This window comes from Natator depressus, chromosome 1, assembly GCF_965152275.1.
Source record: "Natator depressus isolate rNatDep1 chromosome 1, rNatDep2.hap1, whole genome shotgun sequence".
Taxonomy (NCBI): Eukaryota; Metazoa; Chordata; order Testudines; family Cheloniidae; genus Natator; species Natator depressus.
The window spans coordinates 347,604,585-347,631,293 of record NC_134234.1 but is presented as its reverse complement, the minus strand read 5'-3'; the positions used below and the strand labels follow the sequence as shown (position 1 = coordinate 347,631,293).

At 52.0% G+C, this 26,709-nt stretch overlaps 1 protein-coding gene across 1 annotated transcript; it reads right to left on the bottom strand.

The window, feature by feature from the left end:
* Positions 1-8,658: 8,658 nt before the first annotated feature.
* Positions 8,659-23,341, bottom strand: LOC141980989 (C-type lectin-like). Its single transcript, XM_074942806.1, is given in 6 exon segments — positions 8,659-8,732; positions 12,531-12,645; positions 17,666-17,797; positions 18,252-18,397; positions 21,993-22,072; positions 23,259-23,341. Coding segments are annotated over 6 exon segments (624 nt in total). The 3' UTR covers positions 8,659-8,664.
* Positions 23,342-26,709: the final 3,368 nt, after the last annotated feature.

Genomic DNA, 26,709 nt, shown 5'->3' with positions numbered 1-26,709 from the left:
TCCCATTTACCATTGACTTCAATGTCCTTAACTATCTTCTCCTTCAAAATTTTTTCCAAGACCTTACATACTACAGATGTCAAACTAACAGGCCTATAATTACCCGGATCACTTTTTTTCCCTTTCTTAAAAATAGGAACTATGTTAGCAATTCTCCAATCATACGGTACAACCCCTGAGTTTACAGATTCATTAAAAATTCTTGCTAATGGGCTTGCAATTTATTGTGCCAATTCCTTTAATATTCTTGGATGAAGATTATCTGGGCCCCCCGATTTAGTCCCATTAAGCTGTTTAAGTTTCGCTTCTACCTCAGATATTGTAATATCTACCTCCATATCCTCATTCCCATTTGTCATCCTATCATTATCCCTAAGATCCTCTTTAGTCTCATTAAAGACTGAGGCAAAGTATTTGTTTAGATATTGGGCCATGCCTAGATTATCCTTGACCTCCACTCCATCCTCAGTGTTTAGCGGTCCCACTTCTTCTTTCTTTGTTTTCTTCTTATTTATATGGCTATAGAACCTTTTACTATTGGTTTTAATTCCCTTTGCAAGGTCCAACTCTACTTGACTTTTAGCCTGTCTCACTTTATCCCTACATGTTCTGACCTCAATAAAGTAGCTTTCCTTGCTGATCCCTCCCTTCTTCCACTCCCTGTAGGCTTTCTGCTTTTTCTTCATCACTTCTCTGTGATGCTTGCTCATCCAGCTTGGTCTACAACTCCTGCCTATGAATTTTTTCCCCTTTCTTGGGATGCAGGCTTCCGATAGCTTCTGCAGCTTTGATTTAAAATAATCCCAGGCCTCCTCTACCTTTAGATCTATACATTCTTCAGTACAATCCACTTCCCTAACTAATTTCCTTAATTTTTGAAAGTCAGCCCTTTTGAAATCAAAAACCCTAGTTGCAGATTTATTTTTGTTAATCCTTCCGTTCAGTTTGAACTGAATTAGCTCATGATCACTTGAGCCAAGGCTGTCCCCTACAACCGTTACTTCTATGAGGTTCTCACTACTCACCAAAACCAAATCTAGAATGGCATCCCCTCTAGTCGGTTCAGCAACTACTTGATGAAGGAATCCATCAGCTATCACATCCAGGAAAATCTGAGCCCTATTATTATTACTAGCACTCGTCCTCCAGTCTATATCTGGGAAGTTAACGTCTCCCATGATCACACAGTTCCCATTAGTATTTACTTCATTAAAAACATTAAAGAGGGCTCTATCCATATCCAGATTGGATCCCGGCGGTCTCTAGCACACCCCAAGCACTATCCCAGGGGAGGCTCTAATAGTTTTCTTCTCCAATGTAATTTTTGCCCAGACGGACTCAGTCATATCCATTTCATTGCTTCTTATTTCTTTACATTCTACCTCCTCATTGATAGACAATGCTACTCCACCACCTTTACCTTTATTTCAGTCTTTCCTGAACAGCACATCCCCTTCAATGCCTGTAGTCCAGTCAGGACTACTATTCCACCATGTTCCTGTTATCCCTAGAATATCTGGTTTCACTTCCTGCACCAGTAGCTCTAGTTCCTCCATTTTGTTACCTAGGCTCCTCGCACTGGTGTACAAACATCTTAATTTTTGCTGTTTGGCTTCGCTCACATTCTGTACCCTATTAGGCACGGCCATTCTACAGCCAGTATAACCTATTAGACTGGTATCCACACTGCCCTTCCTCCTTATATACACTCTCCTACCCACGGCTGTATCCTTTCTTACTTCGTTTTCTTCCCTCTCAATGCTAAAATCCGGTGTGGAGATTACCTGGACATCTCCCAACCATCTCCCCCAAATTCCTAGTTTAAAGCTCTCTTAATCAGTTGTGCCAGCCTCCATCCTAGAAGTCTATTTCCTTCCCTACTCAGATGAAGTCCATCCCGAGAGAACTGTCCTCTGTCCATGAATGCCTCCCAGTGGCCATACATCCCAAAGCCCTCCTTATAGCACCACTGCATAAGCCATTTGTTGATAGTCATAATCTTGTCACACCTTTGTTGCCCTTCTCTAGGAACAGGCAGAATCCCACTAAAGATCACCTGAGCCTCGATTTCCTTAAGCGTCTTCCCCAGCCTAGCATAGTCTCCCTTAATACTTTCCAGTGAGAATCTAGCCCGTATCATTTGTTCCCACATGAAGGATAATTAGGGGATTCTTTCCTACTCCCTTTAGAATCCTTTTCAACCTTAGGTCTACATCCCGTATCTTAGCACCTGGAAGACAGCACACCCTCCTATTCTCCGGATCAGCTCTGGTTACAGGCCTCTCTATTCTTCTCAGTAAGGAGTCCCCTATCACATAGACCTGCCTTTTCCTAGTGACAGTGCTATTCTCCAGTCTATCCCCTGTTCCTTCTGGCTGCAAGTTCTTTCCATTCCTATTCTCCCTTGTAATCCTCTTTAACCCATCCTGTATCCTCCTGGGGCTCATATTTGGTGTAGTCTCCATTGACTCTTCCCCTTTTCCTATAGGACTAGCCGCTCTTCTCTTCTTCCTTGCCCTTCCACCTTCAGTGACTACCTGCTGAGCCCCTTCTTCATTTTTCAACTCTGCAAACCTATTCTTGAGCTGTATTTCTCCTTCACTAGCCCGTCTTTTCCTCTGCCTGGTTCTTTTAGTCACATGCTTCCACTGACCACTTTCCTCACCCAGCAGTCTCTCCTCAGAATTCCCCAGCCCTGCTTCCATCTGCAAGTCTGAGCTTTTCCCTTCAGATACCTCCATAATCTGCTCAAACCCCTTCCTAAACTCTACCAGACTTTCCACCTGCATCTCCAAACCTCGGATCTTTTCCTCCATCAGCTCGAGCAGAGGGCATTTCATACAGACAAAACTCTTACCGGGTACCCCCTCCAGGATCATGGACATACGGCAGCTTCCACATCCAGTCATCTCCATTGTGCCGTCCACGAGATGGGTCACTCCCACTGCTGCCTCTGTGTCTGTCATACCCTTCCCACCTAAACCCTGTTCATCTGGGAAACACAAAACACCACCCTCCACAGCAACAACAAACCCCCAACAAGCACCACAAGACAAACTCCCCTCACAAACTCCCCCTCAGACTCCCCTGTTTACAGCCCTGTTTGCTGACTCCTGGGCCACTGCAGCGCTCTGTGTCTCTGTTATTCTAGTCGCATCCTAATTCCTTGACTGTGCCAGGACTTCCAGTTCTCCCTGCTTGTTTCCCCGGCTTCCTGCATTTGTGTATAGGCACTTGAGATAACACCTGATCGTCCCTCTGTCTCAGTATGAGGCAGGAGCCCTGCCCACTCAACACATTCTTAATTCTCGCACCTGTTGTAAACATCCCAACCCACAGTGAGCCAGACTGGCTCCAGCTCTGTATTGCCAATGTTCGGCTGAGAGCTAGGGGCCTTCGCATGAGCTGGCACCTGGTCTCCAGTCACATAAGGTTTTTGACATTCTCATAAAGAATCGAGGGAATTTTGGTTTAGATTAAATTACTATAAAGTGGATTCACCACTGGTTGAAAGACTGTACTCAAAGAGTACTTATTAATGGTTTGCTGTCAAACTGAGAGGGTGTCTCTGTGGGCCCCACAGCGGACAGCACTGGGTCCAGGACTAGTCAATATTTTCCTTTATGACTTGGATAATGGAGGGGAGAAAATATTAGGCCTTGTCTACACTACACAGTTATGTCGGCGCAAGTTACTCCGACAAGCAAACCCTGTATTAATACATTGCGTGTGCCGGTTCACGCAAAGCTCCTTCTGTTGGTGGCGCACGCCCACAGCTGGTGTTCTAACGTGGACAGTCAGAGCAGTGCGCTGTGGGTAGCGAGCCCACTGCGCTCCTTGCCACCTTCTGCAGCTCGGAGCTCTGGGAAGGTGGGGTGGATCGCAGTGCATCATGGGTGCAGGCTCTACATCCCATGATGCAATTTTTTCTGTCCCATCATTCCATGGGCTTCCGACGGCCTGTCGGCATTTTTCAACTGCCCCTGTTTACTGTGTGCCTGCCGTCCCTGTCTGGAAGGATGGAGCCAGCACTCCTCTCTGCTGTTTTGGTCCCTGTTATGAAGCTCGCAACTCCAGGTTGCTATTGGTCGGCTGCAAATCAGTTTGGAGTTGGGAAGTCCACTGCTGGGGCTTGTGGCAGTGTTAGTTCTTCGTCGGCCCCTTCAGTCCGGGGGTGGGAGGTAACACAGCCTCTCTACGCTCAAGTCCACGTTCTAAACCCCTCTGTAATTAGCAGAGTGTGACCCAATGGCCAGAGTCCATCTACTTCCACTTCCATCGTGGGGTAATGCGGCCTAGTGGCCAGGGTCCATACAGTGCACCACTAGGGCAGTGCGGCCCAGTGGCCAGAGTCTACCTAATTCCCCTCCCCTGATGGGGGTAATGCAGCTTAGCAGCCGGAGTCCATAAAATGCACCCCTAGAGTAGTACAGCCCAATGGCCAGAGTCTACCTAATTCCCCTCCCCTGATGGGGTAATGCAGCCTAGTGGCCGGAGTCTATATGATGCACCCCTAGGGCAGTACGGCCCAATGACCAGAGTCCTACCAACTCACTGTGTGGGCCATCGCCTCTCAAAGGTGAGTGGCCGAGGTAGGGGGACCCAGGCCCGGCCCCTCCACCAGGTCCCGACCCAGGTCCCTGTTGGTGGCGAGTTCTCCTCACCAGTGGTCTGACGGGGATCCTCCTGAAACACACCGGCCTGAACGGTTTCAGCACCGTTCCCCTTTAAGGACTCTCTGGGTCCCTTCCTACCCCTTGCTCAGATTCTGCCAGATCTGTGGCATCCTCTGCCTCCCCTCTGCAGTGTGTCTGGGCATGTCTGGCCTCTGCATCCTGGGGTGCAGGCCTCTCTTCTGTTGGAGAGAGTGACAAGCCTCCTTCCCCTCTGGCAGTTCCCCCTGACTGAGCAGCTCAGCAGACTTTTATACCTGACTTCCAGATGGAGCATGCCCGGCAGAGCCTCAGAGGCAGGGCTTCTTCTGCTAGGAGGGAAGGATTAACCCCTGATGTAGCAGTGCGGGGCCGATCCACCCCATCACAGGGCTGCATTAATGCAGGTGTTCAGGACCATTAGCCGCATTGTCCTACGAAGGACTGTGACTCTTGGCAATGTGTGTGAAATAGTGGAAGGCTTTGCAGCAACGGGATTCCCTAACTGCTGTGGGGCGACAGATGGAACACATATCCCAATTTTGGCTCTGGACCATCTTGCGACGGAGTAAATCAATAGAAAGGGGTACTTCTCTATTGCATTGCAGGCACTTGTGGATCACCATAGGCATTTCACTGACATCAGCGCAGGGTGTTGCATCTTCAGGAACACTGGCCTGTACAGAAAGTTGCAAGCCGGGACTTTCTTTCCAGACCAGAAGATTCCAGAGGGGGATGTTGAAATGGCCAGTGACCCTGGGAGACCGAGCATACCCCTTATTCTCATGGCTTATGAAGCCTTACACAGGAAACCTGGACAGCAGCAAGGAGCACTTCAACAATATGCTGAGAGGGTGCAGAATGACTGTAGAATGTGTCTGTGGCAAATTAAAAGCTTGCTGGCGCTGCCTCTGTGGCAGTTAGACCTAAATGAGGAAAATATTTCCATGGTCATAGCAGCCTTCTGAGCACTCCATAATATTTGTGAGGCTAAGGGTGAGAAGTTTCCCCCAGGGTGGAGCGCGGAGGCGGATCACCTGGGAGCTGATTTTGAGCAGTCAGATACCAGGGCTATTAGAGGGGCACAACAGGTCGGGGACTATTCGAATCAGGGAGGCTTTGAGGCACCCCATTCACAATGAGCACCAGCAATGTGTCTTTCTATACAGCACTCCGCCAAGCTTTGTTAACTTGCTGCTTTGCATGAAAATTGTGATGATTCCTGAGGGGGATTCCTACTCCACAAATGATCACGTTGCCACTGTGTATTAATCCCAGCAGCAGCCACCATGTGTAGGAGACAAATAAGTGTGTGTGCTACATGTCCCTCGCAGTGCCTGATCCTAGGAGTCTGCTACAGCTCTCAGCTGCTAGCTCTTAGTCCTCTAGCGCTGCCTGTGGAGGGTCATAATTAAGGCAACGTTTTAGTCATGGGTATTTTTAGTAAAAGACACAGATGGGTCATGGGCTGTAAACAAATATTCATGGCCTGTGACCTGTCCATGACTTTTACTAAAAATACTGGTGACTAAAACTGGGGGGTGGGGGATGCCCAGAGGCCCTGTGGGTGCTGGGGGAGGGCGGCCCTGTGCTGGGGTGGGCAGGTGGGGGGTGTGTGACCCGGGACCCCTGCTGGTGATGCAGAGAGGGCGGGCAGCAGCGCATGGCCTGGGACCCTGCTGGTGCTGGGAGTTGGTGGGGCTGGCAGGCTCCCTACCCAGCTCCACGCCTTCCCCCTCCCCAGCAGCAGAGTTTGGGTGTGGGAGGAGCAGGGGATTGGGGCAAGGGATAGGGTGAGGTGGGCTCTTGGCAGTGCTTACCTGGGGAGCTCCCCGGAAGCGGCGACATCCCCCTCACTCAGCTGCTAGGGGGAGGCGTGGCCAGGCAGCTCTGTGCACTGCCTCTGCCTGCAAGCACCGCCCCCACAGCTCCCATTGGCCACCTCCCAGACAATGGGAGCTGCAGGGATGGTGCCCTGGGTGGAAGCAGGTGCGCAGAGCTGCCTGGCCACATCTCTGAATAGCAGCTGAGCGAGGGGATGTCACCACTTCCGGGGAGCCCCCCAGGTAAGCGCTGGTGGGGGGGTGGGCATGGTGGCCTGGGACTGCCCCAGCAGTGGCTGGTGCTCCTGGTGCAGGGGCTGCCTGAGCCAGGCTCACCGGCTGCTGCAAAAGTCCCGGAGGTCCCAGAAAGTCACAGAATCCGTGACCTCCGTCACAAACTCGCAGCCTGAGTCACGATTCCAGCTCTGCGGGGCTCTGATGTTTACAGAACAGACAGACACATCCCTGCTTTGAGGCACTTAGTGCCTGAGTGGAGATGAGACCAGGAGGAGATGACACAGGGAGGGTGGGCCAGAAAAGAGGAAACTCTGCTTATTGCAGATCTCTGGAGGGAGACCAAGTCCTGTCCCTTATCCAAAAGGCCAGGCCCATCCTGCCTCCCTCCGGGGGTTCCCTTCCTCTCCTCCAGTGGGATCTGGGCGGTTCAGGACACAGTCGGAGGGGGCAGGATTTCTTGTTTCTTGACTTTAGCAAAGCTTATGACACTGTCTCCCACAGTATTCTTGCCAGCAAGTTAAAGAAGTATGGGCTGGATGAATGCACTATAAGGTGGGTAGAAAGTTGGCTAGATTGTCGGGCTCAACGGGTAGTGATCAATGGCTCCATGTCTAGTTGGCAGCCAGTGTCAAGTGGAGTGCCCCAGGGGTCGGTCCTGGGGCCGGTTTTCTTCAATATCTTCATAAATGATCTGGAGGATGGTGTGGATTGCACTCTCAGCAAATTTGCGGATGATACTAAACTAGGAGGAGTGGTAGATACGCTGGAGGGCAGGGATAGGATACAGAGGGACCTAGACAAATTGGAGGATTGGGCCAAAAGAAACCTGATGAGGTTCAATAAGGATAAGTGCAGGGTTCTGCACTTAGGACGGAAGAACCCAATGCACAGCTACAGACTAGGGACCGAATGGCTAGGCAGCAGTTCTGCGGAAAAGGACCTAGGGGTTACAGTGGACGAGAAGCTGGATATGAGTCAGCAGTGTGCCCTTGTTGCCAAGAAGGCCAATGGCATTTTGGGATGTATAAGTAGGGGCATAGCGAACAGATCGAGGGACGTGATCGTTTCCCTCTATTCGACATTGGTGAGGCCTCATCTGGAGTACTGTGTCCAGTTTTGGGCCCCACACTACAAGAAGGATGTGGATAAATTGGAGAGAGTCCAGCGAAGGGCAACAAAAATGATTAGGGGTCTGGAACACATGACTTATGAGGAGAGGCTGAGGGAACTGGGATTGTTTAGTCTGCAGAAGAGAAGAATGAGGGGGGATTTGATAGCTGCTTTCAACTACCTGAGAGGTGGTTCCAGAGAGGATGGTTCTAGACTATTCTCAGTGGTAGAAGAGGACAGAACGAGGAGTAATGGTCTCAAGTTGCAGTGGGGGAGGTTTCGGTTGGATATTAGGAAAAACTTTTTCACTAGGAGGGTGGTGAAACACTGGAATGCGTTACCTAGGGATGTGGTGGAATCTCCTTCGTTAGATGTTTTTAAGGTCAGGCTTGACAAAGCCCTGGCTGGGATGATTTAGTTGGGGATTTTGTCCTGCTTTGAGCAGGGGGTTGGACTAGATACCTCCTGAGGTCCCTTCCAACCCTGATATTCTATGATTCTATGATTCTAGGATGGACTCATCTACATGGGGGCCAGGAATGGGACAGAGGAGACACACAGAACTGCATGCTCAGGAGAGTTTATTATTGTAGTGGGATGCAGACATTGAGGGGAAGGGAGGGAAGGGGCAGGAGTGTAACTCGAACAGAGACACTTGGGGGAAGACAGTTTGCAGCTTGGGAAGTGAGATCTGGTCTCTCAGGGAGGGAGGCGACTGGTTCTTGAAGTAGCAAAAGCATCTGAATGTCTGGGACGTTGCCTGATCATACCCAAGGAGCCCAGGTCTTTTGCATCCCAGGTGCTGAGCTCCCCCTTCAGGCGCAGGCGAGCGACTCCCCTCGCTAGAGTTCATACTTGCAAATGTAGGTGTTTTGCTTGTTACAGGTAATATCATTCCATTTCTTAAAACCTAGAAGGCAAAACAGAAATCACTGGGGCAGGGGAAGGGCAAGTGGGGCCATTCCTGCCCTTACAGTGACCCCCCCCCTCATTGCACCAGCTGAGAGAAGACCCCCCCATCCCCTGTGCAGGAGGCTGTGAGGATGAGGAGGCTGAAGGTGAAGGCCCACGTGCCTCAGACAGGGACAGGTTCCATCGCTCCCTGAGGGAAGCTGAGTCAGTGTGACAGTGGAAGACCCTCTTCTATTGTGTTGGAATGTATCTGATGAGAGCACAAGGGGGCCTCTTGCTGCTAGGTGCTGTGTCCATACACACACTGACAGACAATCCCTGCCCAGAGAGCGCACAGTCTAAATAGACAAGAGGTGGGAAGGGAAACTGAGGCCCAGAGTGGAGAAGTGACTTGCCCGAGGTCACCCAGCAGCTCAGTGGAAGGGCTGGGAATAGAAGCCAGGTCTCTGGAGTCAGAGTCCCGTTCCTGTCCACTAGACCATGCTGCCTCTCAATCTGCGACTGCTGTTACCACCCATCCCCTCCCAACACCCCTCAAAAGGCCAGAAAGGAGAGCGTGAGAGCCCTGGCTAGGTGCCAGCAGGGACAAGCTCAGGAAGTGTGACACCAGCTTGCTCTGTGCTGAATGAGCCGGCCCTACCTCCATCTCCTGCACATCTGGGTTTGTGTGTGGCCCATTGGCAGCATCTCTCCCCAAGGGACAGCACAAAGGATTCTGGCTGGTGAATCTTGCCCATATGCTCAGGGTTTAGCTGATCGCCATATTTGGGGTCGGGAAGGAATTTTCCTCCAGGGCAGACTGGAAGAGGCCCTCGAGGTTTTTCACCTTCCTCTGTAGCATGGGGAACAGGCCACTTGCTGGAGGATTCTCTGCTCCTTGAAGTCTTTAAACCACGATTTGAGGACTTCAATAGCTCAGACATAGGTGAGAGGTTTTTCGCAGGAGTGGGTGGGTGAGATTCTGTGGCCTGTGTTGTGCAGGAGGTCGGACTAGATGATCGTAATGGTCCCTTCTGACCTTAGTATCTCTGAATCTATGAATTGCTGTGAACTTCACCCTTTCTCCCATTTGCAGTGCCACAGAGCCCTGGGAGCGTTATTCAGAAATGGTACCCACACTGGCTTTGCAAATTTTTCACTTTAACGATTTGCTGAGTGTGTGATTGGTTATGCAGGTCACATGGCATTGCTCCCGCTCCATGATTGGATGAATGACTCTTTTTCAGTAGGAGATAATGGAAAAGCAAATCCTGCCCAGTGTGAGGTTGAGGGAAGGAGCATTCGTGCCAACGCTCCTGAACACTCAGACTCAGGAGCATCTGAGGCTGGGCGAGTCACGTGACTAGCATGGCCCATGAACAATGATCAGGGGAGAGCCGTATCCGTCTGTATCCACAAAAACAACCAGGAGTCCAGTGGCACCTTAAAGACTAACAGATTTATTTGGGCAGAAGCTTTCGTGGGTAAAAACCACACTTCTTCAGATGCATGGAGTGAAAGTTACAGATGCAGACATAAATATACTGACACATGAAGAGAAGGGAGTTACCTCACATGCTGAGAACCAGTGTTGACAGGGCCAATTCGATCAGGGTGGATGTAGTCCACTCCCAACAATAGATGAGGAGGTGTCAATTCCAGGAGAGGCAAAGCTGCTTTTGTAATGAGCCAGCCACTCCCAGTCCCTATTCAAGCCCAAATTAATGGTGTTAAATTTGAAAATGAATTTTAGTTCTGCTGTTTCTCTTTGAAATCTGTTTCTGAAGTTTTTTTGTTCAAGTACAGCTACTTTCAAATCTGTTATTGAGTGTCCAGGAAGATTGAAATGTTCTCCTACTGGTTTTTGAATGTTATAATTCTTGACGTCTGATTTGTGTCCATTTATTCTTTTACGTAGGGACTGTCCGGTCTGGCCAATGTACATGGCAGGGGGGCATTGCTGGCACATGATGGCATATATCACATTGGTGGATGTGCAGATGAATGAGCCTCTGATGGTGTGGCTGATGTGATTAGGCCCTGTGATGGTGTCCCCTGAATAGATATGTGGACACAGTTGGCAACGGGCTTTGTTGCAAGGATAGGTTCCTGGGTTAGTGGTTCTTTTGTGTGGTGTGTGGTTGCTGGTGAGTATTCGCTTCAGGTTGGGGGGCTGTCTGTAAGCGAGGACTGGCCTGTCTCCCAAGGTCTGTGAGAGTGAGGGATCGTTTTCCAGGATAGATTGTAGATCGTTGATGATGCGCTGGAGGGGTTTTAGTTGGGGGCTGAAGGTGACGGCTAGTGGCGTTCTGTTATTTTCCTTGTGGGGCCTGTCCTGTAGTAGGTGACTTCTGGGTCCTCGCTTACAGACAGCCCCCGAACCTGAAGCAAATACTCACCAGCAACTACACACCACACCACAGAACCACTAACCCAGGAACCTATCCCTGTAGCAAACCTCGTTGCCTACTCTGTCCCCATATCTACTCATGTGACATCATCAGAGGACCCAACCACATCAGCCACAGCATCAGGGGCTCATTCACCTGCATGGCTACTAATGTGATATATGCCACCATGTGCCAGCAATGCCGCTCTGCCATGTACATTGGCCAAACCGGACAGTCCCTACATAGAGAATAAATGGACACAAATCGGACATCAGGAATGGCAACACACAAAAGCCAGTGGGAGAACACTTCAATCTCCCTGGACACTCAGTAACAGATTTGAAAGTAGCTGTACTTGAACAAAAAAACTTCAGAAACAGATTTCAAAGAGAAACAGCAGAACTAAAATTCATTTGCAAATTTAACACCATTAATTTGGGCTTGAATAGGGACTGGGAGTGGCTAGCTCATTACAGAAGCAGCTTTGCCTCTCCTGGAATTGACACCTCCTCATCTATTGTTGGGAGTGGACTACGTCCACCCTGACCGAATTGGCCCTGTCTCACTGGTTCTCCACTTATGAGGTAACTCCCTTCTCTTCATGTGCCAGTATATTTATGTCTGCATCTGTAATTTTCACTCCATGCATCTGAAGAAGTGGGGTTTTACCCACAAAAGCTTCTGCTCAAATAAATCTGTTAGTCTTTAAGGTGCCACCGGCCTTCTGGTTGTTTTCATGAACAATGAGTCACTCATGAATTAGCGAGTGAGCTTTCCCTGTTCACCCAGCTCTCTGTCCTATTGCCAGCGAATGGGATGAGACCTTCAGCCCCTCTCTGCCCCTCAGGCCACTCCAGCAACACGGATAGCTGGAAGCTGGCTTAAACGGCCAGCTGGGGATTCCTTGTGCGTAGGGAAACCCAGCAGAGACAGCTGCCCTGCCCAGTCCTGGCCCCCGCAGCATAAGGGACAGGCAGGGTGTGGCGGAAGCCACTGAGCTCTGGCCATCCAGGTTGTTACTGCCACTGTCAGAGCAGCCCTGAGGTTGCCCTAAATTGCCCTGGGGCCCAAAGAGCCCCCTGGTTGCCTCCGGAATCAGGGTGGCAAAAGCCACCAAGGCACCAACTGAAGAACCCATACCCCACCTATGTGGCCCCTAGTGGGCAACACCTCTGCTCTGGTCTTTCCCTTTAACTGAGCATCTGGGGCCAAATGTACTGCATGGCCTGCCTCGGACTGGAGCTGAGCCGAGCCTCAACCTGGGACGCGTGGGGGAGGAGTTCCCAGGTGAGATAAGGGGATTATCTCTGGAGCGCAGCAGTGTGAGCTGAGAGAGAGAGGCAGGGTGCCTGGACAGGAGGCCATCTCTGCCAGGGTCCTGCCTTGGCTCCTTTGTGGGTGAGTGGGCGGTTGGGCCGTCTGCTTACCCCTGTAGTTCAGCAGCTCGATGCAGTACTCAGCGTTATGCACGTTGTTTGGTTCCCCAGGGTTCCAAGCACTGTAGTGATACAGCGACCCATCTGTCCACTTCCAGCAATTGTTCTGCAGAGACAGGGCGGAAAGGTTGGGGGGCCGGGGAGAAGAGACCTTGGTGATAAGGCACCATAGAAACGCCTGAACCCAACAAAGATGTGCCCTACTCAGGCAGTGGGAGGGAGTCGGGGAAGGTCCGTAGGGCAGTAGGGGAGAGGCCAGCTCAGGGGAACAGGCCCTGGAGACTCTGATCCAATAGTAACACTCAGCACGTCAACGTTACCTTCTGCCTTCCAAGCTCTTTGCCTGAATTAACGAAACTCCTCGTAATGGAACAGAGTCACTCTAGAGTATGTTCTAGTCCCTAACCCCCATGGGCACAGCCCGCCGTGGGGCACTGGTGGTTTTAAGGTGGGTGATCTCACCTTGTTTAAGCAAAAGAAAAGTGCGTCTGTGATGGAGATGCTGGTTGGGCCAGGGAATGGGATACAGGGCCTTTTCTCCTGTAGTGGGCTGAGCACCAGTCTGGCCCCAAGTTAGCAGGACTGGCTAGCTCAGTAGAATCAGAGAAGGGGACATGGGGCCTTTCACCTCTAGGGGTGCTGGCTCTGGCTTTGGGAGTCAGAGTACTAGATCCAATCTCTTTCCAGGCCAGGGGGAGCTAGATGGCTGAGGAGACTAGAAAATGGGATACAGAGCCTCACACTTTTCCGGCTCTGGGTTCAATCCAGCCTCAGGTCTGAGGAATCATTACCTGTTTGATCATGGATGAATTCATAGAGGTTAAGTCCATTAATGGCTATTAGCCAGGATGGGTAAGGAATGGGTGTCCCTAGCCTCTGTTTGTCAGAGGGTGGAGATGGATGGCAGGAGAGAGATCACTTGATCATCACCTATTAGGTTCACTCCCTCTGGGGCACCTGGCATTGGCCACTGTCGGTAGACAGGATACTGGGCTGGATGGACCTTTGGTCTGACCCTGTGTCATAAATATAAAGGGAAGGGTAACCACCTTTCTGTATACAGTGCAATAAAATCCCTCCTGGCCGGAGGCAAAATCCTTTCACCTGTAAAGGGTTAAGAAGCTAAGAGAACCTCGCTGGCACCTGACCCAAAATGGCCAATGAGGGGACAAGATACTTTCAAATCTGGAGGGGGGGGGGGACAAAGGGTTCGTCTGCCTGTGTGATGCTTTTGTGGGAACAGATCAGGAATGCAGCCTTACAACGCCTGTTAAGTTAGTAAGTAATCTAGCTGGAACATGCATTAGATTTCCTTTTGCTTAATGGCTGGTAAAATAAGCTGTGCTGGATGGAGTGTATATTCCTGTTTTTTGTGTCTTTTTGTAACTTAAGGTTTTGCCTAGAGGGATTCTCTATGTTTGGAATCTGATTACCCTTAAGGTATTTCCCATCCTGATTTTACAGAGGTGATTCTTTTACCTTTTCTTTAATTAAAATTCTTCTTTCAAGAACCTGATTGATTTTTCATTGTTCTTAAGGTCCAAGGGTTTGGGTCTGTGTTCACCTGTACCAGTTGGTGAGGATTATTATCAAGCCTTCCCCAGGAAATGGGGCGTAGGGCTTGGGGGGATATTTTGGGGGAAGACGTCTCCAAGTGGGCTCTTTCCCTGTTCTTTGTTTAAAACGCTTGGTGGTGGCAGCATAGGGTTCAAGGACAAGGCAAAGTTTGTACCTTGGGGAAGTTTTTAACCTAAGCTGGTAAGAATCAGCTTAGAGGGTCTTTCATGCAGGTCCCCACATCTGTACCCTAGAGTTCAGAGTGGGGAAGGAAACTTGACACACTGTATGGCCTTTCTTAATGGGATCCATAGCCTGTGTCTGTGTGTGCTGTTCAGGGAGCCTCCGGACCCCAGCGCCCCCATGAAAAGTTTGGATGGAAAGGAAACTGATGGAGACAAAGCTTCAGATGGAGCTTGACAAGTTTACAAAGGGGATGATATAACAGGGTTGCCTGCCATAGCGGGGGCTGGACTCGGTGAGCCTGCAGGTTCTTTTTAGTCCTACGTTCACGTAAGCAAGGCTTGAATGAGCTCTGCCCTGACAGCTAGTGATGAGCTGGGCTTCAGGACCGGACCGTATTTAAATGAACAAACCCAGTCTGGCTAGGTATGAGCAGACAGAGCTGGGTTGGCAAAGTGATCAACTCTGGCTGGTGTTGGGTTACAGATCGCTTTAGTACTGAACGTAGGCTAATGAAATGTTGTTATCCTTACTGTATCAGTAAAGGGCAGCAGAACGGTGCTTAGCCCTGACTGAGGTCACCCTCAACTGAACTGAGCTCGCTAACCAGGCGGTTCAGATGCCAGACCCTGTGAAGGGTGAGAGGGGGTGGGGATAGGTGTCTTCCCTGGAGGTATGGGCTCTGCCTAAGAGTCTTAGGCATGGTTTAAAATGCCCCTCCTACTGTTCAAAGACAGAGCTAATTAAGGCTCCATTGGGGTCTTTTTTTTGTTAAGTGATCACTACAGCTGAAAACGTCTGCTGTGGGACAGAGTTTCTGCCAAGCCTGCTTCAGCAATGAGGTTCTCCACAGAGAGCCGAAAGTCACTGAGAGCCCGGTGGAACCTCAGCAGACCAAGCTGCAGAAATCACAGAAGAGAGGCAGGTGGCAAGAGAAAGTGGCGGTGTGCGTCAGTGACAAGCGGCACAGGAAACAGCGGGTGGGCCTCAGCAAACAGCGGAGCAGAGAGGTGGCCGCAGGGCAGGGCAGATGATGCCAGAGCAAGGGCCCGGATGGTGGAGTGAACAAGATGCCTTCTCCTCCCTATCCCACGAGGCTGTGAGGTGAACACGCAGATGCACCTCTGAACTCGGGGTGTTCACTGACTAAGGACAACAAATGTGAGTGGGGTTCGGTAGACAGAGAAGGGAGGGGTACCGTGACACTGCACCCCATATTCTTCATAGTGATAGGATTATAGCATAATTATGATGGATTTTATGCAAGATAAGTCATGTGAGGTGTGACTGGGAAAGTTATGATTTGCTGAATATGATTATCCTCTTTCTATACATATATAGTTTTTCTATCTGAAGTTATAAATACTGACTATGTATCTGTACTTCAAATGTAGTTACACCTGGGTATCGTCCACTAGGCAGCATGCTTTCAGTCTAAATAGCTGGTTGTAACGGGCTTATTCAGGGTTATGGGCCATTAGAAAGAACGATAGGCCTTAAGAGAAGCTTATCCCCCACCTGGTGAGCCTTCCTGAGAATGCTAGAGACAGCCTGTGAGTGATGGCTGCTATGACTCTACAAGGACATGTGACCAGGCCACATGATGCTGGACTCCATCTTGGGATGTCAGTATTTTTCCACAAACCGCTCTGGGAACCAAGCTTTGAAACAAAGGGTTCCTACCCTATGCTAAAGGCAGAGAGTGACATCATCTGTGGTTCTTCACTCCCCACACAAGGAGACTCCTGGAAACATCTGAGGAAAAAAGACTGAACTGGGGGAAGTGCTGGACCCAGGCTAACGGGATTTCTAGCCTCTGTATGAAACACCTAGGAATTCCAAGCTGTAAAGCAAGCATAGTTTGTGCCTTGAGACTCTAAAGTCTGCCTGTGCCATGAGTAAGGGTGAGAATCTGCTAATTCATACCCAATCTATTTAGTATATTAAGCTTAGTTTGCTTTATTTGCTAGGTAATCTGCTTTGATCTGTTTGCTATCACTTAAAATCTATCTTTTGTAGTTAATAAACTTGTTTTTGTTTCAGTCTAAACCAGTGAGCTTTGACTGGAGTGCTTGGGGGAAGCCTCTGCTTGGTTACCACAATTGTGCATTTTTCTCTTCACATTGAGGGAGCGTCGGACCGGGTAATAAACTTTTACACTGGCCAGATTTGACCAGGGCAGGACGGCGCTGCTCTGGGGTCCTAGGCTGGGAAGCTGGTTGTCAGAGAGCCTGTGTGTAACTGCAGCAGGGTGTGTCCCTACCAGTGTGAATGCTGGTGAAAGTGCAGGCTGGAGGGCTTTGCAGCTTGTCACAGCAGTACAGTGTGAGAAGAAGCCCAGGCTAGTGAGTCAGGGTGCTCAGTGGTACCCCAATTCCAGGTGGCATCCTAGAGGGGAACCCATCACAGGTAAATGAAAGGGTTTTGGACTCAACCCTGAAACAGAAGGGCGCTACCCAGCACACTATGGGGTGGGGGGTTTGTTCATGGTTTTATGTTTGGGAATCCTGCTTGTGGTGTTTTCCCAAATTAATGCTGGGTTCCTTCCCTCCTTCTGTTAAAAAATTATTTTCTACACCCACACTTGGTGGGTATGAGAGGAGAAGTATGGCCTCTTAGAGGTGCCCAGGGGTGGTGTGTAATTGTCCCAGGTTACCAGGTAGGGGCTTGAGCCAGTTCTGTGTTATATTGTTAAGAGGAACCCCTACATATTGAACCCAGGCCTGGTTGCTGTCAACTCCACCTGGCAGAAGCGTTACATTTGCAACTGCTACGTCCCCATCTGGGGCCTCCTTCCCAGCCTGTGACTGCTCCCCCTTCATCTTCCTGCCCTAAGGAGCTGGGGGCTCTCCTAAGGAGAAGCAGGTGATGACATGATCCCCAAGCTGAGGGAGCAACCAGCAGTGTCAGGGGCAATCCAGAGGTCACTGGGGAGCAGAGACTCAAGTTTTGGGCAGGAAAAAGTCTCTAAAAAACTTGGTGAGGGTGGAGTGGAGACGGGATGTGGGGGGAGGGCACTGCACATTGCATGAAGTAGGAGAGGGGAAGGGAAATCGGGCAGTAGTTGGAGAGGCAGGTTCAGGTCAAAGGTTCATTTGATGACCAGGGAGACCAGGGCCTGGTTGTATTTAGAAGGGAAAAGCCAAAGGGGAGTTAGACCTCAACGTAGGATGGAGATGGAAAGGGTGCAGGAGGGCAGGGGTTAAAGGTGGAGTGCAGTGGGAGATGCTGGTGCCCATGACAGGGAGAAGGGGAGAAGGAATGGGGGAGGGAGATCCTGGCAGCTCCTATGAAGGGTCCATGGAGCATGGTCTCTGCAGAGTGCCTGGGAAACCTCCAATAGGAGAAGCAGCTGCCAGAGGCCAAAGCCGGCTCTGGGCACTCACATGCTGGGGGTTGTGGAGTCCGATCCACACAGAATCCCTGGAGCCTGACATCTTGATGTATCTGGCCACCACGTTCCCTTCTGCCTCATTGAGAATGGAGGCGAGGTGGGCCCCCTTGCGCTGATGCTGACACTCCACCTGTGGCAGGAACATCAGTGAGGCCTGTTACCCCCATGCAGGGGGACGCTGTTTGGCACTGGTGGGGGTCCTGCCCCACCAGGCTGCAGCAGGAGCAGGGATGGCTGTGAGGAGAGAGCCCCCTCTCTGTGCCTGTTCCCGAGCCCCAGTGCCTGGCACCAGCCATGTCACCTCTGCAGCCTCCCCATCCCACCGCTGCAGAGATACACCCACGGAGAGGGACAGCTGGAACAGCTGTATAGTGGGGGTGCTGAGAGCCATTGAACCAGACTGTGACCCCTGGATGTAATGGAAACCACTTCAAGCCGGGGGTGCGGCTGCACTGCCAGTACCCCTAGTTCCAGCACCTATGCCCAGGGACCAGTGGTGATGTCACCAAACCCCTTCAGCCCCCACCCCTCCCAACGAACCCACACTTCACCATGGATCCCTGAGAGGAGCCTCGTACCTCAGCGTCTGCCCAGGTCATTTTTCCGGGGAAGAACCCATAGCAGTGGTGATGGTAGTACAGCCAGCCACCGGGACAGGACCTGGCCTCTACTCCTGATCCAAGAGAGGAGATGGGATGGGGAGAGAGGAAATGGCGGGGAGAGGCTGTTTCGGAGAAGAGAATGGGATCAGAGCTGTCAGTTGTCGTCATTCCAGCTTCTGCAGATCTCAAAAATCCTCTGAACTTTTGCCTTCTCTCAAAATGGCCACTGTCTCCTGTTACTTTCAATGGAGCTGAAGCCACTCAGTTAAAACAGCTGCCCCTCCCTTGCCCCCTTTGTCTGTGGCAGTGAGGCTGTCCTAGTGAAAATTACCACTGTCTCCCTTCCCGAGGGGACAGGAGCTGGGCTGCCCTCAAGGAAGATGGTCGCCTCCTATCTTCTGTGCAGGGGCACTGGGGAACCTGATGGGGCGGGGTAGCAAGGGGGTTGAGTCAAAGTATACAGGGGATTATGGGGTGAGGTGGGCAGCACTGGGTGTTATGGGGACACTGGTGGGACTGGGAGCAGAGGGGAGGTTGGGGGCATTGTAGTATATTAGAGGATGAAGGGACACCACACACTGATTTGCCAACCTAGTGAGGAGGGCTTTAAACTGGGTTGAAAAGGGGCAGTGACAAAATCCCACAGGTGACCTTAGCAGAAGATTAAATGTTGGGGGAGGGGAAATGGAAAATTACAATGGGGTCATAGGAGCAACAAGAGGGATAACAGTGTGGGAATCTGCTCTGCATCTCAGGTGTCTATACACAAATGCAAGGAGTATGGGGAATAAACAGAAGAACAGGAAGTATGAGTATATAAGCTAAATTATGACTTAGTTGGCATCACAGGGACTTGGTGGGATAGATCTCATGACTGGAATATTGGCATAGAGAGGTATGGCTTGTTCAGGAAAGACAGTCAGAGAAAAAAGGGAGGAGATTTTGTATTAGACATCAAGAATATATACACTTGTTCTGAGGTCCAGAAGGTGAGAGACAGACCAACTGGAAGTCTCTGGGTAAAGATAAAAGGGGAAAAAAAGAGGGGTGATGTCATGGTAGGGGTCTATTCTAAATCACCAAATCAGGGGGAGAAGGAGGTGGATGGGATATTTCTAGAACAAATAACAGAAATATCCAAAAGACAAGACCCCTGGTACTAATGGGAGGACTTCAGCTTCCTAGATATCTGTTGGAAAAGCAATATGGCAAAACATAAAATTTTAAAAAACATTCTTAGAATGTATTGGAGATAACATCTATTTCCCAAAGCGCAGAAAGTAAAAAGAAGAAAAGCCATGTTAGACTTAATTCTGACTAATGGGGAGGAATTGGTTGAGAATCTGAAGTGAAGATAATTGGGTGAAAGTGACCATGAAATGAAAGATTTCATGATTCTAAGGAAGAGTAGAAATTACAGCAGCAGAATAATCACAATGGACTTCACAATGGATGACTCCAAGCTGGGAGGGGTTGCTAGCACTTCAGAGAACAGGTTTAGAATTAAAAATGACCTTGACAAGTTGGAGAATTGGTCTGAAATCAACAAGATGAAATTCAATAAAGATAAGTGCGAAGTACTTCACTTAGGAAGGAAGAATCAAATGCACAAGTACAGAATGGGGACTAACTGGCTAGGTGGTAGCACTGCTGAAAAGGATCTCGAGGTTCGAGTGGGTCACAAACTGAATATGAGTCAACAATGTGATGCAGTTGAGAAGAAGGCTGATATCACCCTGGGGTGCTGTGACGGGGTATACAAACCCCACAGTGGGCAAACAGAGGTTAGGGAACTGCGGCTCCACCACACCTGTAGGAAATGCTCCAACTGGAGGAGGAGTTAAAGGGAAGGGGAGCAGCTCAGTTGGTGGTAGCCCAGGGAAGAGAGCAGACCTGTGACCTGCAGCTCCAGCAGAGGGGAGCTGAGCTAAGGGAAAGGCAGAATCTCTCCCCACGACAACTGTCCATATCCTCACTGAGGGAAGGGAGGACCTATTACAGAAGCAGCCTGGGAGCGGACTCCCAGGACTCCCATGGACTCTGAGTTTTGCTAATTCCCCTGCACTTGGCTTGGATGGCCCTAGAAGGGGAAGGCCCTAGGGCTGATCGGGCCCAGGAGGGGGCCATATTGCAGGAGGAGGCAGATGCCAACGTGAGAGAGGAAGACAGCTACCCCCTGCAAGCAGCCGCCAGAAGGTGCTGGGTGGTGAACGGACACTGTTCACAGCATCCAAACCCAGACAGTGTCCTGGGGACAATCGCGGGGAGGGGGTGGTAGGAAGTGGCCCAGGGAGGGCAGCCTTAAGCTGCCCTGGCTGTCAGATAACTGAGAGCCCCCAAAGGGCCCTGGGTTGGAGCCCGGTGTAGTGGGAGGGCTTGGGCCCCCCTGCCAACAAACCCCCTGCAAGTCACGTGCCTAAGCCCTGACCACTAGGGGACGTTCCCCTACCGACTAACCCCCGAGCGAGGACTGTCACGGGTGTGTTAACAGGAGTGCTGTGTGTAAGACGCAGGAGGTCATTGTCCTGCTTGGCTCGGCACTGGCGAGGTCGCAGCCGGAGTTCTGTGTCCAGGTCTGGCACCGCACTTTCAGAAAGATGTGGATAAGGTGGAGAGAGTCCAGAGGAGAGCAACAGAAATGATGAAAGGTTGAGAGAACCTGAGCTATGGGGAAAGGTCAAACAAACTGGGCATGTTTAGCCTTGAGAAAAGAGACTAAGGGCGACCTGAGAACAGTCTTCACGTATGTTCAGGGGTGTTATAAAGAGGACGGTGATCAATTGCCTCCATGTCCGCTGAAGGCAGGACAAGCAGCAATGGGCTTAATGTGCAGCAAGGGAGAGTTAGGTCAGATCTTAGGAGAAACTCTGACTCCCAGGGCACGGAAGCTCCGGAACAGGCTTCCAAGGGAGGTTGTGGATTCCCTGTCACTGGAGGTTTTTAAGACCAGGTTGGACAGACACCTGTCAGGGATGATGTAGATTTACTTGGTCCTGCCTCAGTATGGGGGGTGGGCTTGGACTAGGTGACCTCTGGAAGCCCCTTCCAGCCCCACATTTCTATGATTCTCTGATAGCTGAGGACCCATAGAGGGAAGGGAAGGCAGAGAGCTACTAACAGATGGGTGTGGGAGGGATTGGCAGTATGTGGAGTAACTGCAGAGATTTGTGGGGCTAAGTAAGGAATGGGTTCAGGGGGAGAGAAATAGTCTGTGATCCCCGGATTTTTCTTTGGAGGGGAGAAGGAGGGAAGGTTTTGGGTTATCAAAAGCAGAGGGATCAAGTTGACGGAGAGGCACCATTCTGAGCCCAATGAAAAGAGAAGTGACTCATTTGGGACATTTTCCCCACATTCTGTTCCCTGGGTAGGACAGGACCCCCCGCCGGGTGAGGAAACTCATTCCCTAGGCAGCAGCAGGAGATGGGGGCAGGTTTAGCTCCCAGCCTGTCTCTCACACTCAGCCCCAGGAGGTCTCAGGGATTCCCTCTGCACTCAAGCCAGGGGCAGCAGGAAGCAGCCTCTCTCCTCGGGCAGGTGCTGAGCTGTTGAGTGGGGTCTGGATTAATGGGCTTGGTGGGGAAGGGGCTCTGGGGACACAGCTGTGGTGGCTTCTCCAACATGGTGGGGCTGGGGCCCCCTGAGTGAAATGAATTCACTTCCTATTGAGGGCAAACAGCACCTGGGGGCTCCAGCACCGGGGGCCGGGCAGGGACTCACCTTCCAGCAAGGGGCTAAAGATCAGGCAGCCGAGGAGACAGAGGCTGAAGTAGGCGACTGGCCGCATCTTCTCGCTTCCCCTGGGGGGAAAACACACCAGGGAGATGGGCCACGAGAGCCTGAGACAGTCCACAGAGCAGCCCCCCTTCTCCCATGGGGCATTTCACAGCGGGAGGTGCTTTGGAGCTGAGGCTGTTTGCTAAGGGGCCTGGCTGGGCTGGAAGGGCCCCAAGAGGGATCCCATCCCTGCCCTGAGCGACCCACCTTGGAGCCCATGTCCCTGGTTCCAAAGGGCCCTTCTGCCTCTAGTCCTCACCGAGCCGTGCCCCAAGGACAGAACTGGGCACCCAGCAGGGAGCCAGGCCCCAGCTCCTCAGTAGCTGGGCTCTGCAAGCAGCACCACCAGGGACTCCCCAAACCAGGGCTGCAGATGGGAGGGAGCTGGGGGTCAGCAGGGAGAAGAGGTCTCAGGCAACAGGTCCCATTTGCAGAGCAAAGCAGTTCTCAGAAGGGGCATTTGCCATCTCCCGCTGTCCCTCTCTACCCAGTGCTGGGGCTGGCAGGTCCCCACGGTAGCCACTTACATGGAACTTGGAGAGAGGAGCACAGTTGGGAGGAGGGGAGAGTTTGGAAGAGGCACCTGTGTCACCAGGAGGGAGGCCAGTCTGTGTGCACGTGGCTGGAATGCCAGCCGCAGGTGCAGCACCTCTGCAATAGTTCTCTGACTAGAGACCAGTTTAGTGTTAGAAACTTGGAGTCCTCTCGTGTTATCACCCAGCACCTGGTACATGAAACACGCACTGACCCCACCCCTGGGGCCTTTCCCCCACTAACAGGTGTTTGAATCACACTCATATTTCTATCTCCATGGACACTGAGTGTCTGGAAAGCCAACACTGTGTGGTTGGGCAGGGGTGATAGTTACTGCAGCCCATGGTGGGGGCTGGGATCCCCGTTGCACCATTATTAGGAGAAAGGATCCAATGGGAGAGCCGCCCTGCAGGGCAGCGATCCAGCAGGGACTAGACACAGGATTGGATGTTGGGCCCAGCTCCCGGAGGGGCAGAGAGCTTGCACAACTCTGCAGGGCATTAGGGTGCCACGTGCACGACTGGCCTGGGTGGGAGGAAGGGGTGAGACAGACACAGCCCCAGGGTCGCGGGGGACACACAGGACAAGCTTGGCCACCCACTGCATTAACAGAGTAGCTGTCACCGGCCACCCAGATCAGGAGAAGAAAGAAGCTGGAGGAAGCCAGGGTCTCACCTGATTGTCTCTCTGGGTAGCTACTCTAGTGCAAAACCAGCTCCAGTGCAGCCTGTAGGAGAGACTGGCCAGACCCGGGGCATTTATAGACCAGTCCGGGGAGGGGCCCAGGTGTCAGTACTGAACATGCAAATCTGTCCTGATGGCAGCTCCAATCATTTAATCCCCAGGCAAACAGAGATAAGAGGAGCTATGACCCAGCCACCAGCCAGGCTGTGACCAGGAGAAAGCGTTTGTCAGGGCTGAGATAACAGATAAAATGAAAGCTATTTCCTCCCCCGCCACCCCCAGCCCCCTCACCCCATCTGTCAGGACTGAGATCAGTGTGGCTGTAGGGAGCCCTCGTGCCCTGGCCCTGACTGAAAAGTTCCGGGCAGATCCCCAGGGAGTGTAAATCAGCTGGAGTCCCCCGGAAGTCAGTGGGCGGGATCCCCAGTGGGTACGGTCTGGTGTAGGGTGATTGGAGTCACTGGGGTCAGACCCCCAGCGGGTGGGCGTTGCTCAGATTTGTTAGAATCACCGGGGCTAGAAGCGCACGGAGTGTAAACTAGCCGCAGCTCCATGGGAGTCACACCAGCTGGGGATCAAGCCCTCATCAGTGCAGGGTAAAATGGCAACTTCCAGTTCCTGGCCCTCAAGCCCGGGGAGGCACTTGGCCCATCACGCACCCTGTGCTTGGCTCATCAGTGCCCTGCATTGGGTGTTGTCATTTACACCTGTGCAAAGAGACTCAGAAATGCACCATCCTCCCTGGGTGATGATTTACACGTACCGGACGCTGGTGTAAATGGTGACGTGTGGTGCCAGGGACAATCAGGCCCATGAGAATTGGACTATAACTTGAGGGTGCTGCCGGTGTCCAAGGTATTGGCCCTGTTCTGGGCTGCCCACGCTCCCTCGTGTCTGTCTCTCTGCTGCATTTCAAGGGAGCCCATTACCAGGGTATGTAGGTGCTGACCATGGCCAAATGAAAGCGGTGTAAGACTTGCACCCGAAGTGATTCTGTTCTCACATTTCTGTTGCTTGGCTGCTTGTATCTGTGGCGACTGAGACTGTTTATAGGCCGGGCATAGCACGGACCCTGTGAAGCAACCTGGCACCTGGCAACTTCACTCATCTCATTTCCAAGCACCAGCTGACTCCTAATGTGAATTTTATGCATAGATTGCAAGGCCAGGAAGGACCATTGTGATCACCTGGTCTGACCCCCGGTAAAACCCAGGCCAGAGACCTGCCCCACAATAATGCCTAGAGCAGAGCTTTTAGAAAAACATCCAATGTTGATTTTAAAATTGCCCATGATGGAGAATCCACCATGACCCTGAGGAAGTTGTTCCAGTTACTCTCACTGGTAAAAATTTCTGCCTCATTTCCAGTCTGAATTTGTCTAGCTTCAGCTCCCAGCCATTGGATCATGTTCTACCTTTGTCTGCAAGACTGGTGAGCCCATTGCTAAATATCTGTTCCCCATGTAGGTACTTATAGACTGGAATTAAGTCACCCCTTAACCTTCTTTTTGTTCAGCTAAACAGATAAGGCAGGTTCTCTAATCCTTTAATCCTTCCCTTGGCTCTTCTCTGACCCCTCTCCAAATTATCAACATCCTTCTTGAACCATGGACACCAGAACTGGGCACAGGATCCCACCAGCAGTCGCACCAGTGCCAAACACAGACGTAGAATAACCTCTTTGCTCCTACTTCAGATTCCCCTGGTTTTGTATCCCAGGTTTGCATTAGTCCTTTCGGCCACAGCATTGCAATGGGAGCTCATGTTCAGCTGGTTATCCAGCCCCACCCCCAAATCTTTTACAGAGTTCCTGGTTCCCAAGACAGAGGTCCCCATCCTGTAAGTCTGGCCTGTGTTGTGTGTTCCTAGATGTCGGCATTTAGGGCCCCTGTGTTACCGCACGGCCGCAGCAAGGGTGAGCTTAGCTGGAGATTAGACTGTTAGTCAGCTCCCTGCCATGCAGGCCTCCTCAGCTGTGGGGGCTTCTCCCACCCTTCCTGCCCTCCCTGATCTGCTATGGGGGTTTCCCACACCCTCCCTGCTCCATCAGAGTGGGGGCTGGGAGGGCTTATGAAACATCCCTGGCGTGGGGGAGGGCCAAAGGGGGATGAGGGCCAGGTGCCACCCTGCAGGGGGTGATGTGCCAGGACTCACAAAGGGGGAGACACCCGGTTCAGTGCCAGCCGGGGAGCATGGGGCCCTGGGCACCGCTCTCTGGGACAGGATGCTCAGCTCCGGTCCATGTCGGGTGTGGGGCAGGGCTGTGGGTGGTGGAGACCCGGGTGGACCCTGTCCCAGGGCCCAGGCAGCTCACACAGGGCAAGTCTGGCCGCCAGGCCTCATCCCAGCGATTGGCTGCCACCGAGTGTCCAGCACCCAGCGTGGAGGGGAGAAGGAAGGAGGGGCAGGGACTCACCTGTCTGTCTGTCTGTCTGTCGGTCCAGGCGGCTGGTCCAGAGCACTGGGGTACTGAAGTTCAGCCTGTGCCAGGCGCTGGGTCCCTGGGGAGTTTATAGCCCAGCGGGGTGGGCGGGGGGAGGGAGGAGGGTGAATTTGGAAATGGGACCAGATGTGACAGTTCAAACGGAGTGAGGACACAGATAAGAGATAGCAATCTGCCCCCTGCTTCTGCTCAGCTTCCTGCTGCCCCCTGCGGTGCCCTGGAGCGGCTTGTGGGGCCAGCGTTATCTCTACTGAGTCACGGCCTGGCACTGGGGAGGGGGCCCTGGGGCAGGGGCTGAGGCAGACGGACAGCCCAGAGGGGCACATGGGGCAGGATTCCTGCAGAGAGAGCGTGGGGGGGGGACACAGCAATGGTTTAACTTCCTGCCTGAGTGACCCACCCCCCACCCCGTTCCCAAGCACCCAGAGGTGAGCACCCACCAACCACCCACACCTGTCCCTGAGCAGCCAGCGGTGAGCAATCCACCCCCCCACAGCTGTCTCACAGCCCCCCCATCCACCCACTCGTGTCCCTGAGCACCTCTCTCAGGGCACCTGCCACCACCATATACACCTGCCCTGACCCCCAAGCCCTGAGTGACTCCTGTGACAGGAATCAGACTCACCCCAAGTGCTGTAAATCGGGGTCTCTCTCCCCACAGTTCACTTGTGTTTGCTGACAATGATGGGAGGAGGGGAATGGGGGGGAGGGGCGATAACCCAAACCGTACAGCGATGGCGCCAGTGGAGCGAGGAGCCGGGGCTGCCTGTTACAGACCGTGCTGGGGAAGAGGCTGTTGACTCAGGGTCTGTTATCCAGGGACTTGGACACAGGCTTAGAGTCGCTGACCCAAAGGCCTGCGAAGGGCCTGGGGCAGGCTGGGAGCCTTGGTTTTCACAGATGGTACAGCCAGAAGGGACCATTGTGATCATCTCGTCTGATCTCCTGCGTCACATGGGCCAGAGACCCCACCGGTGAGTTCTGTGTCCGGCCCAGAGCA